The 13,313-nt window shown below is 33.4% G+C and overlaps 1 protein-coding gene across 2 annotated transcripts; it reads left to right on the top strand.

Moving 5' to 3' along the window:
- Positions 1 to 1,883: 1,883 nt before the first annotated feature.
- LOC123895686 (5'-nucleotidase domain-containing protein 4-like) lies at positions 1,884 to 12,337 on the top strand. Of its 2 annotated transcripts, none has more exons than XM_045946162.1 (17): positions 1,884 to 2,459; positions 3,730 to 4,046; positions 4,226 to 4,303; positions 4,430 to 4,650; positions 5,295 to 5,387; positions 5,584 to 5,667; positions 6,027 to 6,137; positions 6,867 to 6,972; positions 7,059 to 7,121; positions 7,271 to 7,324; positions 7,403 to 7,460; positions 8,236 to 8,312; positions 8,557 to 8,627; positions 11,200 to 11,260; positions 11,339 to 11,398; positions 11,524 to 11,586; positions 11,829 to 12,337. In XM_045946162.1, exons 1-17 carry the CDS (start codon positions 2,315 to 2,317, stop codon positions 11,964 to 11,966), a joined length of 1,800 nt encoding a protein of 599 aa, XP_045802118.1. In that variant the 5' UTR covers positions 1,884 to 2,314; the 3' UTR covers positions 11,967 to 12,337. The 2 variants fall into 2 exon arrangements, with proteins under 2 accessions (XP_045802118.1, XP_045802117.1); XM_045946161.1 differs by having other exon boundaries at positions 1,917 to 2,459; positions 11,339 to 11,401.
- The last annotated feature ends 976 nt before the right edge of the window (positions 12,338 to 13,313 follow it).

Below are 13,313 nucleotides of genomic sequence, written 5' to 3'. Positions count from 1 at the left end.
CTCAAACTTAGTTATTTGAAGGTAAGGTCATTGGTCCTCCCCATTTTCACGCATATTTATTGATATTGGTTCAATTAAAACAACAATAATATATAACTTATAATGAACTAACATTGATCACGTTATTGTTTTTATTGTAAAGACGATGATGGTCATAATTTTATCTTTTAAAAGGTATCATTATTAGTTTATTGCAGAATTTCTACATAATTTTATCATTGTTAAGATAACTTATCATAAAAATTCTACATTTAATTATGCAAGAAATTTAATGTTTGAGAGATAAAATGGACAACTAATTTTAATTAATATATACTTTCTAATGTTTTTAGGGATTAAATTGACTTTCGTAGTCTTTCTTATAGACTTTAATGAGTCTTCATTCTAAATATATTTTTTTTGACATTTTAAAGTAAAAAGTAGTTTTTTTTACAGTAAAAGTAAAAATTAGTTTAGAACAAATAGATACTACAATTGAGTCATTTTTAATGAGACAAATATAATAAATAATAAAAATACTTATTTTGAAATAAAGAATAAAAATAATATAGGTATGGTTCAATTTAATCATATCACTTGATATCTTTTAATCATCTTTATTATTTACTAGCGGGCGCGCGGCATGTGTCTAACTTATGTCAAAAAAAACATATACCTTATGTTATGGTAAGTTTGTTAATAAAAAAATTTTGCTGCTAAAAACAAAAAAGATGTGTCTTATGCTATGGTGAGTTTGTTAATAAAAGATTATTGTTGCTACTAAAAAATTCAAGGGTATTATTGATATTATGAAAAGTCCATACCAAAACTCATGTATCATATTTATATATAGTATAAATAAATATAGAATAGATATAGATATATTATTTTTTGGGTACAATTATTTATATTTATTTTTGTATGTGCACCTAAACGAAAAATATTTAAAGTTGTGCCAAACTGAAAATACTCGCTTGTTGTGAATTGGGATGATAACTTGATAAGTAAACTTGGAACATAAATAAATACAAGAAAAAAGAGAGGACTAGAAAAAAAGGAGGGGCATACTTGGCATCATATGATTCCGATTCTGATCTGCTTATTGACATTGGGAGTCCAAAATTTTGTAGCCGGGCACTACTTATCCACCCCACAACCAGAAATAAATTAGCACAAACATACAAAGTGAGCTCAATCATGGATTTGGATTTAACATGCATACGCACAGTAATTGCTGTTAATCATCCGATAAAAGATAAAGAATTGAGATTTGTGGTTCTTGTTTGGCCCGACTTTTTTTTAGAGCTTATGTATTTTTTATATATTATTATAAGTTTGTTAAGGTAGTTTATGATAAAATAACTTATAAAATTATAATTTTCATTAGTATAAACTTATAAAATATCATTAAACCTAATTTATATTGTATAAGCTTTAAAAAAACTGGGTCAAACGGACCCTAATATTATATTAAAATGTTAAATTGGGATCGTTAGAACAAATTGACGTTTGAGATGGACTATATAACTGCGTGTAATTGTGTTACAGCAGATCCACATCCATTATCATATGTATAGTATTCAGATTTAGATCTTGCTGTGTCTTTTTTTAGTCTTCTTCTCTTTTTTTTTTTTTTTTTTTTTAATTCAATGATTGATACCGATAGTTAGCGGTATTGATATTAGACTTATTGAACCATATTTTGATCATTCACAACTATGATTGGGAGGAGGTTGAAACTACTTGATGCTACAATTGACTATCAAACCATATTACACGGTCGAATCAACCGGATATTAACATCAACCGGATATTAACGGTGAAAAAAATATTTAATGATTGACTGAGATGGAAAAAACATAATAATAATATATTAAAAGAGAGAAAAAATTATAAAAATGAATGGTCCATCCATATTACTATAGTAGAATGGGAAGCATCAAATCAAATCCGCACCTCACATTTCAATAACCAGTAACCACTATCACACACACCCAACATGAATTGATTATTACGTCCAAAATCCAATTCCAAACTAAGGAAAAAAAAAGAGGAATTAATTCCTCCCCCAACATGAATTGATTATTACATCCAAAATCCAATTCCAGTATACGAATAATCCATTTTTTTTTTTCCTTTCTCCCTCCACGTTTTATTTCCAATTAAGCAAAAACGGTTAAAGCTTATGCCAGTTGTGAAGTTACATTTGCTTTTGATCCTCAAACGCTAATTTCACAGTACAAGAATCTGATTCTCTCTCTCTCATTCATCTCCATCATCACAAATTCACCATCACTCACTCACACTATGTCTAACTCTATTTAATCACTTCACGATGCGAATTCTTAAGAAGCCATTCTCATTTTCTCTCTCTTACTTCTCTCCTAAACTCGTATCACCACTTTTATCTTCTCGGATTTGCTTTGCATTTGGAATTTCCGATAAACCTTCACGCCCCTTCGCCAACATCGCATCACCAGGTTCGTTTTGTTTCTAACTCATGAATGATGATTTCGCTTCAACTTGATTTCTTGTGCTCTAAGTTTTTTGATGCATTTCATTTTGTTAACTCTTCATTTGTTGTATTTTGTAAAGGTAGTTATAATAACTTATAGCTTAACTTAGGGTTTGTTTGAATTTAGGTGTATTTGAGTTTATCTACCAGCATAAGCACTTGTTACTTGTTAGACTCTTTTTAGAAGAGCTTATGAAAACAAGTTTGACTTTAATTTGTACATAAGTGTTCATGGTACATGGTATAAGAATTTAATTAAACTGTTTATCCAGGGAAGACCGAATAGCAGCGTTTCTGCTCTTTACCGATGGAAAAGTCCTTTTGAGTTCATAGACATACTGAGATTTTGACATGTAGATTTTTAAAAAGGCTCGTAGTTATTATGAGATTCTTAAACATTTATTTTTCTATAAATACATTGGGAGAAGTTTATCAAAATTTGTTCATAGTGCGAGATTCGTCATGTGGATTTATGGGGAATTTTTGAAATACCAGGAGCTTAGAGAGGATTACTCTTATTAATAAAGAAATTGAATTCTTATTAAAAAAAAAATATAAAGAAATTGAATTTTTAGGCCATTCTTGGTGCCTATCTTGGCAAATTCCTAGTGTTGGACTGTTGGTGCATAGTCCAGTGAGTGCATTGTGTGCCATAATTCTTTCAGAACCGAAGTATAATGTCAAAATTCTGTTACAAAAAATGAGGGGTTAGATTAGAGCTATCCTCTCTCTTCTTCATTATGAATTTCAAAGTTCTTCGATGTGGATTGTACGACGAGTGCGAGAGTAATTAAGGTTGGTTGCAACATCAAATCTATGCTGATCATTAGATCTCTGTCCACTTTACTGGTCAGACAGATTGAACCGTCTCAGTTATCTGTATGAGTGTTTTTGTTTGTAAGATTCACATGTTTCAGTTTTATTGAAATGAAAGTCCTGATCGTTGTCTTTTCAGTATGATTGCTAATAGTTTAATTGGTTACTCTCTGTTGAGCATGTCCAATTTTGAGAAAACCAGGAAGTGAATGTATTCCTTTATCTAGATTTTGGACTCATGTCTTATTATCCTGCCTATTTCGGGGTTACTATTTCAAAATTAGTGGAACACAATCAAATTTTACTTAAAATAGTTGGTATGATGGGATCATTGTTACATGCTGTTGTCATTACATATGCCGACTTGATTCCTAACTATTGCTATTGTATACTTCTTTGCTGTGGATTAAATCTATCAGGAGCTAAGCAATTGCACTCTCAATATTCGATGGATGAGAACCATGATGTTGGTATACATGACCCAAGATCAGGGGATTTGCCCGGCAGTGATAGTGGAAAGCAGCCACGTGTATGGTCATCTTCTCCTGAACATGGATCAAAAACTGCTAGAGGCAAACAGATATTTTGTAACAGGTCACTGAATATGAAGAACATTGTTGCTGTGGGATTTGACATGGATTATACTTTGGCACAATACAAGCCTGAAACTTTTGAATCCCTTGCATACCAAGGCACAATTAAAAAGCTGGTTTACGATTTGGGATATCCTATCGAGGTCTGTCTTATCAGTATTACAGCGTTTTTACCATGTTTTTCATTTTTCTTGCAGTAATTATGATGGTGTTAGTGTGATATGATATGCTTTTTTCTTTATAGATTTAGTAACTCCGTCTTGGTTCACTCTGTGAAAGGATTTTATTTATTTTTTGGCTAAAATCTTTATCTATTTTGCAGTTACTAGATTGGTCTTTTAACTGGAAGTACATGGTCAGGGGCTTGGTTCTTGACAAAAAAAGAGGAAATATCTTGAAGGTTAAGGCTGGATAAATGTTTTCTTTCCATCACTTTCACCACGGGAAAAACACAGCAGATTGCATGGAAAACTTTTTGTTTCACTTTCTCTGTTTGACTGTTAAATTGCTGGCTGTATGTATTTAGATGGATCGCCACAAGTATGTGAAAGTAGCCTATCATGGATTTAGAGAGTTGTCAAAAGAAGATAAAGTTGGGACCTATGGAAATACTTTAGTACGTGATTCATTTGACGAGCCAGACTATGCTCTAATTGATACACTTTTTTCTCTCGCGGAAGCCTACTTGTTTGCTCAACTGGTTGATTTTAAGGATTGTAATCCTGGAAAGATTCGAGAAGGCGTCGAGTAAGTCTTATTCTTGCTTGCATGAAATTTTATTGAGAATTTTTTTACACTTTTATTTTCGATATCAACTAAATGATTCTAGGACTTAGGCAATCATTGTTTTAATTCTTTTAAAGGGCTGACTTCTTCACTAATTTTATGAAGGAATTTAGTATTTGTTAGTGTATATTATAATACTACCTTCCGGGCAGATTTTGCTTCTTTATGGGTAGGAACATACTCATAGAACTGTCATAAATGTCAGCTTCAACCGCTTACTAATAGGGCTTTAAAAGGTTGACGTAGCTTGGAGCTAAATGCTAATCCTGTTTGTAAACTGCTGCCACATTAATAGTTGGCAGGTGAAATTAATGGATAGTTCTAGTTAATATATGGCCATTAATTTTTATTTCAACAATTTGGAAAAACAATTGTTGGTTGTAAAAGAAAGAGGAATGGGCATTCTATATTTTTATGTATTTGCATTGAAATGACCAAACAGCTGGTAAATAGCTTCATTATACATATGAGTACTTGAGAATTGAGATACATACATACCAACCTTTATTACAGCATCACTTACCCCATGGAGTCGATTCTACCTAGTTGGAAAGACTTTGGTGGTTGTTGTTTATACAAATATTTTTTACAAATTGTCCTTCCAGTTATGCTCGGATGTATAAAGATGTTCGAGCTGCAGTTGATTTGTGCCACCGTGATGGGACGTTGAAGCAAATGGTTGCTAAAGATCCTGGAAGGTATGAATATAAAATCACTATCCTATCAAAGTGAGAAATGACAAAATAATTATTTTGCAAGCAATGGGTATGAGACTCCCAGTGTATTAACTTTTTCTTTGTGAAAATTCTTTTCATAAATTTCATGTAACATCTATGAATTCTTTATGGAATTATTCTGTATTGTTTAGCTTTTTGTTAAAATTTTATCTATCAGGTATATTAATGAAGACACCATGATAGTGCCTATGCTTGAAATGCTCAGAGAATCTGGACGTGCAACATTCTTAGTGACTAATAGGTAGTTATGAATTATATATGTAAGCACAGGAATACATTTTTTTTTATCAGCAAGTAGTCAAAATATCTAAGTGTTATTAATGATTGATGGGAAATCAAATGTGTATGTTTAAAAGACATTTTCACACTTTTCTTTTTAAAAAAATCAGATATGTAGTGCTTAGCTGGAATAATAATGTGCCTCATACATAATGTTCAAAATTAGTAGAGTACATTGAGTTTCTATGCATGGCATGTTTACGATATAAGAATCGAAAAGTATTTAAATTTTGTAGGGCATTGATTTAACAGTAAATATTGTAATGGATTATCTCTGGACATATAAATAGGATTTCTCATACTTTCCTATTTCATTTGCAGTTTATGGGACTATACAAACACTGTCATGAATTTCCTCTGTGGATCCAGAATGATAGGTGGCAGTAATAATTTTGACTGGCTTCAGTACTTTGATGTTGTCATCACTGGCAGGTCATGTTCTTCTCTTGGCAGTGTTTCCCCGATGTATTTGTTTTGTTTGGCTTCATTATTCTTCTGCCTAATGTGAATTTTACCCTATATTATTAAATTCTGGCCCTTGAATTCCTATGATGCACAAAATTAGTATAATGTTGTCTTTATGTTGTTCAGTGAAATTGCATTTGCAAGTTTTTTTGTCAAACTGCAATACACATAGTTTGATGACACTTGACATGACACCCATTGCTTTGATTATAAGACTCTTTTTTTTAATAAGACTCGTTTTTTTAGATTAATAAGACTCATAGTTTGATGACACTTGACTTGACATGACAGTCCCTAGATATAAGACTCTTTTTTTTAGATTTATTTTGTCCTCTTTTACGCATAAGATACATTTCCAATTGTTAATTGCATTGATTATTTTTATACAAAAATAGCCCTATTATGAGGACGGGTGGAAAGAGTGCACAAAGTAAGATATTAAAAGGGCAATTATGGAAAACTAGTACACATAATGGACATTTATTTCTATTAATAGTATTAACCAAATTAATCACTTTTCTTAATATCTGTGAATTTGTTGAATTGAGTCCTATATTAAAGGACTGAGGGAGTAAGAAACGTTCAAGTAGTAGTATGTTTTTATCTTGAAAGGTAACTTTTGGGTTTCCAATGGCATGCTATAATATTGTAATTATGGATTTGGTTGCTAACCTGTTCAAATCCACAATCCTACAGTGCAAAGCCAGGATTTTTTCATGAGGAAAATCGTGCCAACCTATTTGAGGTTGTGCCTGAGACTGGAATGCTACTCAATACAGATAATGGGTCTCCTATGCCTCAGGTTAGCACAATAGGACATCATTTCATTCATTCCTTTATATATTGTATAAAGATTTGTGTCATTATTTTTTTAAATAATATTGAAAGGTGGGGAGCATCTCAGCAAGGTTATTCACAGAATCAAAGAATCAAGCTTGCCAAGTTTTCCAGGTACAATCTTCATCCTATGTGAAATGAAAATAATTTTTTTTAGGATACGCAAAGCTATTTGAAGTTAATGTATCTGTATGATGTATCAATAAATGTTTGATAGTTCAGCATCTCAGTATTTACCTAGTTTTTGTGAACATCTGTTGTAGGGAGGCAATGTCGCTCATCTGCATAAACTGCTTTCCATTGAATCAAGTTCACAGGTAGTTGTTGATTAAGAGTACTTGAGGATTGTTGTTATACGGTAGCTTCCTGTAAAAATCTGAATGCTTTATGTGTAGGTTCTGTATGTTGGGGATCACATTTATGGAGACATACTGCGTAGCAAAAAAGTTCTTGGTATATTATATCAATCCTTAAAACTATTCTGTTTGTCAGATTTTATATTTGGCCCAACTCATCCTCACAAAACCGGCTTCATTGCGGTCCACCCCCATCTGCCTAATTGCGGCATTTGGGTTGCCTTCATTGCAGCCTCCAACACCTTCATTGTGTTGGGTGTGAAGGGGTGGATTTAGTCTCACATTGCTAAGAGATATGGCCTGTGTAGCGTTTATATAGCTTTGGCAACCCTCACTTTACAAGCCGGTTTTGTGAGGATGAGTTAGGCCAAATATAAAATCTGACATGGTATCAGAGCCTATCCTAGATCTATTGTTGGGCTTCCCGCATCGTCCACGCTTCAGGCCCATTGGGCCTGAGCGTGAGGGGGTGTGTTGGATATTCCGCCTTCATTGCGGTCCACCCCCATCTGCCTAATTGCGGCATTTGGGTTGCCTTCATTGCAGCCTCCAACACCTTCATTGTGTTGGGTGTGAAGGGGTGGATTTAGTCCCACATTGCTAAGAGATATGGCCTGTGTAGCGTTTATATAGCTTTGGCAACCCTCACTTTACAAGCCGGTTTTGTGAGGATGAGTTAGGCCAAATATAAAATCTGACACTATTCAATGTATTTTGCACTCTTAAGTCTATCTACCAGTAAATTTTGATGAACTTATGGTATCTTTGATGAGTAGAAACTCAAATATTAACTCCTTCAAAATTTAGTATATGTGTGGATTCTGCTGTATGTAACTTAAAATTGATTGTGATGCAATGTGCTCAATGAGCAGGGTGGAGAACAATGCTTGTAATTCCAGAGCTGGAGAAGGAGGTTAAACTCCTCTGGGAATCAAGGGACACCCGAAAGGTGCTTATTAATTTTATTACCTCTAATTAGCATTATGTTTTATGTCAAGGGTTAGCTTTATACAGTAATAAATAAAAATAGAAAAAAAATGACGGGTTTAATTCATGTATAAAAGAGTTTATGCGGGCATCTGATATTTTGTTGATGAGGTTTGAATTTACATTTTTCGTATTCTCCTTCTCAATAAAGACCTGACAAATTAATTCACAATTAGCAAGCTTTTTACTTGAATATTTTTGTGCAGGAGCTTCAATTCTTGAGGAGTGAACGTGATCGTATTGAGGATGAAGTACATCATTTGAAGTGGTCTCTCAAGTTAGTATAACTCTGGACCTCTCATACAAATCTTTCCTTATTATTGTTAAGAATCATGGAATCATAGGGATGAAGGTCATATGCATAAGAGAGGTAGAGAGCATAGGAATACTCATGAGGTAAAAGCTCATAAGAAATCATATTGATTGATAAAAGAATGAATAAAATGTACAAAGGATGGCTTATTTATAGGATTATTTTGAGTAACTAACTCCCTAACTAACATTCTAACCTCCTAACTAACTTGATAATCTATCAACTAACTCTAGTTGATTAACTATCAAACTATATTCTTAACATCCTCCCTCAAACTCAACATTGGAAGATTCACCAATTTGAGTTTGGAATACAATGAAAATACAAATTTGTAGAACACCAAAATTACACAATGTACTAGTAAAGAACTAAACACCTAAACAAATCATAAGAGTAACATTGTTGCCACAATGTGTGTATGTGAAACTCAAACAAAGGGAAGTGCCAGACCAAAACTTCTACTAGAACATGATCTTCATTCTAACACAATTTTCATCTCTGATAACAAATCTCAGCACCTTATCATTGTCTGGTTGATAAACTGAACAAACTTGCACCAAATTTAATCTGAACCAATTACATTCAGCCCATTGTCTAGAAGTAGAATTGTAGGTACGGGTCCAAACTTCAAACATTTATAGGAAGCAACATAAACTTCAACAAAATAACTGTGCAAACCCCTTTACTCCATAAACTAGAGCAATATGATGACTCTTTCTCAGTACCAGTGATATAAAAGATGCAAATTAACCTTAAAAAAAAAGGACATCATCGTGGAGCTCCATAAGGTATGCAATGGACCCAAAATGCTCAAAACAATTTCCAAATAACCCAATTGAAGGCATGACAGACCAAGAAATATAACTTGAGCAATCAATTATTAAAGAGTGTTATGAAAGCTTCACACATTTGCAGCTATCTTCTCAAAAATACCACATACCAAGCAGGCCAAATACAACAACTAACATAATCAATTCCAGATTTTTGTCTTCTCAAATCAAAACCTTTAGAATTCAAAGCTGAACTCAAGAAGCAAAATAAACTCATGCAGTAAAACGTATCTTTCCAATCCTTCACTTTTCAATTCTCAAACTTATCTTCAATGAAAAGTTTCACAAACTATTGGGTAAAAGAAATTAAGGGATCAAATTGCTCTATGCCTTGAACCAAAAAAAAAAAGTTGAGTCAGGCGCATCAATTACGGTTAGAGGCCCACTACCATACTTCCAAGACACAAGGCATCTTAATATCAATATTCTTGGAAGTATCAATCCAATCAATAAGAACATTTCCACGTAAACATGCAATTTTCAATTAGACAAATAATCTCCATGCTAAGTTGAAATGCATAAAAGAAATCCACAAGAAACTGTGACTTTACTTCATTTGCAACAAAGTCTACACTATTCACGATTGAGGCAGCAATAACAACTAATCATCAATCAATCTTGAATAATGTTGCATAACCAAAACTTGAATCATATGTTGCAGAACTGACCTCTATATTGTAATATCCCCCCTCAAACTCATAGTAAGAGAATTCGTGGTATGAGTTTGGAAAACAGAGATGACATAGGAAAATTCCGCCAGGATCGAAGGGAAAAAGTGAGATTGAATCGAAAAGGGACACGACAGCGAGCATAATATTGGAACGGTAAATCACTAAGATGAATCCACCGGGATCAAAAACTGTGATGCCTAAAGCATGATGGTGAGAAACAAAAATGATGCTCTCTGACGAACACAATAGCAAATCAGAAAACGGCTCACCTTTCTTGCTATCCTGATCTTGATCCTGCGAGAATCGGACGTTACCGTCGTGTTGACGCTTAATCTTGATCGGAGAAGAGAACGCTTTGACACATGATTGATTCAGCAATGTCATGCTAACTTCATAAGAAACAAATTCGGTTTCAAGATTCTTCGGTTTCTCGTCTTCTTCCGAAGCGGTGATGGTGTAATCGACATCACTGCAACAAGAATAACCAAGAAAACAAGTAATCTCCCCAATCTTGATGGAGAAACCATCAAAATCTAATGCAATCGAAGGAATAGAAACCGGAATGATTGGACTTGCGAAGCTACCAAAAAGGATTGAACCTTGTGAAGTTGAAGATTCCGGATCTTGAGGAAAATTGCTGAGAATTTCAACAACAGCAGATTCATCTTCTTCACAACTTTTAGAATCGTAAGCGGAAGCACAATCATCTTCATCCCTCGGGTATTGCTCTGATACCATGTTAAGAATCATGGAATCATAGGGATGAAGGTCATATGCATAAGAGAGGTAGAGAGCATAGGAATACTCATGAGGTAAAAGCTCATAAGAAATCATATTGATTGATAAAAGAATGAATAAAATGTACAAAGGATGGCTTATTTATAGGATTATTTGGAGTAACTAACTCCCTAACTAACATTCTAACCTCCTAACTAACTTGATAATCTATCAACTAACTCTAGTTGATTAACTATCAAACTATATTCTTAACAATTATCTGTTTGCATTTTTATAATGTACTGCACTACTTTTCAGATTCAAGAACCCAGATGTTGATACCAAGCAGAAGTTATCTTCAGCACTTGATAAATTGGAGGTTTGTCCTTTAGGTCCGTTCCCATGTGATAAATTGAAGTCAAATTTCATACATTTGATAAGCGCCTTTTTTTGGCAGCTTGAAAGAGAGAAAATGCGGTTAATCCATCAAGAAGCTCAAAGAAAATTACATCAAAGGGTAGTAAGTTCAACTGCAGCTTTTTTCATTTTCTTTAGTTCTCTTTTTACTAGTCTGCTACAGTTACAATATATATCCCATGGGCATTATATGACCGATGTTGATTTTTTAATAAATGTTTGCAGTTTCATGAACCGTGGGGGCAGCTTATGAAAACTGGTTATCAGAATTCTCGCTTTGCTCATCAGGTAAAGTGGGACTCCTTTGGTAGTTTAGGAGTAGATGCCCCATTTTCAAATCAGTAATGTATACAACAGGAAAATACATTTATAGTTATATCTTTCTAATTATTATTAGAGCGGCTGCTAGGGAGATTTACTAGTGTTTATGTGAATAGCATACCAAAACTACAATGTTTCTTACTCCCAAGTCATTATATCAATTCAAACTCACTAAATGATAATTCTTTTGCCTGATATGCTTGATGCAGGTGGAGAGATTTGCCTGCCTTTATACTAGCCAAGTATCTAATCTGGCCTTGCACTCTCCAGACAAGTATTACAGACCTAGTGAAGATTTTATGCAGCATGAATTTGGCATTCTGGGTTCTGAGCCACGGAAAAGGTAAGTATAGGAATTTGGGGCTGCATCCCTTTGGGTTTGGAATGTTGGATTGTGATCTGCAATGTGTTTCTGGTTCCAATCCCCCTTTTCTTACCCGTTTTAGTAATTCAAAACGCCATATGATATTTTATATGTCTGCTACAAGGGGAAAAAAGATGATAGATTTATCATCAAATAATGTATAGTTTCGTCCAAATGTGTGGGTGCTAGTGTGCAGCAGCAATTACAGAAATTGAGTCACTTCATTTAATATACTTGCAGATGATTAGTTACTTTGCAAAGTGTAAATAACTTTTCATTGATATTCACTAATTTTTTCACACATCGTTATTTATTGTATATCATTCAGTAATTAAAAGGATAACAATTATATTATGATACTTATCTGTGGAGGAAAAAGGTGAATTGCGTAAAACATAAGCAACAGGAGGCAAAGTTACTAAGTTGGTTAAAGGAAATGAACAAGAGCAGGATTATGAATTTGGGGTATAAAGAAGTCATCGTACGAAGGCTTCAAACTCTAAATGGAAGAGAAGTGATAATGACCCAAAAGAATGTAGGTTTGGATGGGTGTGGATTCATCTCTTTTTTGTTCCTATTCCTATTAGGAGTGTACCTTTCTCTCTGCATATTCTTCCCTACTGCATAATTGTTTCTCTGCTTTTGTTTTTTGTTTTTTTAAGCGCATAATTGTTTCTCTGTACTTGGGTGATGTTATTACACTAATAGCAGTTCCTCTTGCCTACTAAATACAGTAAGGATGTTATATTTAGTCCATCTGAGTGTTTGATTTCTTTGCTGCATATTTTCATTGATATGCCAATGTCATGTTGTCATCCCAAACAAAATTGTGTATCAGTATCAAATGTAATATTTTATTCAAATTCTATGTATCAATCAGTTGAAGATTTTTAGCTTAAACTAAGGCCTCAGGTATTTGCAATTTTGTTTGGAAAAAAAAGTCATTCCAACCAAGGGTCAATCTAATTCTGATCTTTAACAAATATCTAAATGTAGACCCTTACTATTTTTAGTAAAAAACAAATTTTATGATAAAAATAATATAGAACAAATGTAATATTTATTAAAACTAATAAGGTTTACCATTGGACCAAGTCCATATTGAACGACCTCTCCAACCAAATATATTGATTTCTAATTGAACCAAATTCATCGTATTCCCATTGATTCCAATTGGTTTACCTCCATATATTTCAATAAAACATCATAAATTATATAAGTGCATTTAAACTAAGAAGTATCACAGATAAATACTCCTATGTAGTTTTACAAATTCGTTTTCCATTGATTTTGGACTTCAGAAATTGCTATGGTTGAAGTCAAGTACTTC

This window comes from Trifolium pratense, linkage group LG7 (assembly GCF_020283565.1).
Source record: "Trifolium pratense cultivar HEN17-A07 linkage group LG7, ARS_RC_1.1, whole genome shotgun sequence".
In the NCBI taxonomy this organism is placed as follows: Eukaryota; Viridiplantae; Streptophyta; class Magnoliopsida; order Fabales; family Fabaceae; genus Trifolium; species Trifolium pratense.
The sequence above is the reverse complement of the archived record's forward strand: the minus strand, read 5'-3'. Positions and strand labels throughout refer to the sequence as shown.

Excerpts from the sequence above, each read along its gene's own strand:
- LOC123895686 (XM_045946161.1), top strand. The coding sequence starts at position 2,315 with ATGCGAATTCTTAAGAAGCCATTCTCATTTTCTCTCTCTTACTTCTCT. Across the intron at positions 7,122-7,270 it reads AAGCTTGCCAAGTTTTCCAG|GGAGGCAATGTCGCTCATCT; the intron begins GTACAATCTTCA and ends CATCTGTTGTAG. Across the intron at positions 8,628-11,199 it reads CATTTGAAGTGGTCTCTCAA|ATTCAAGAACCCAGATGTTG; the intron begins GTTAGTATAACT and ends ACTACTTTTCAG.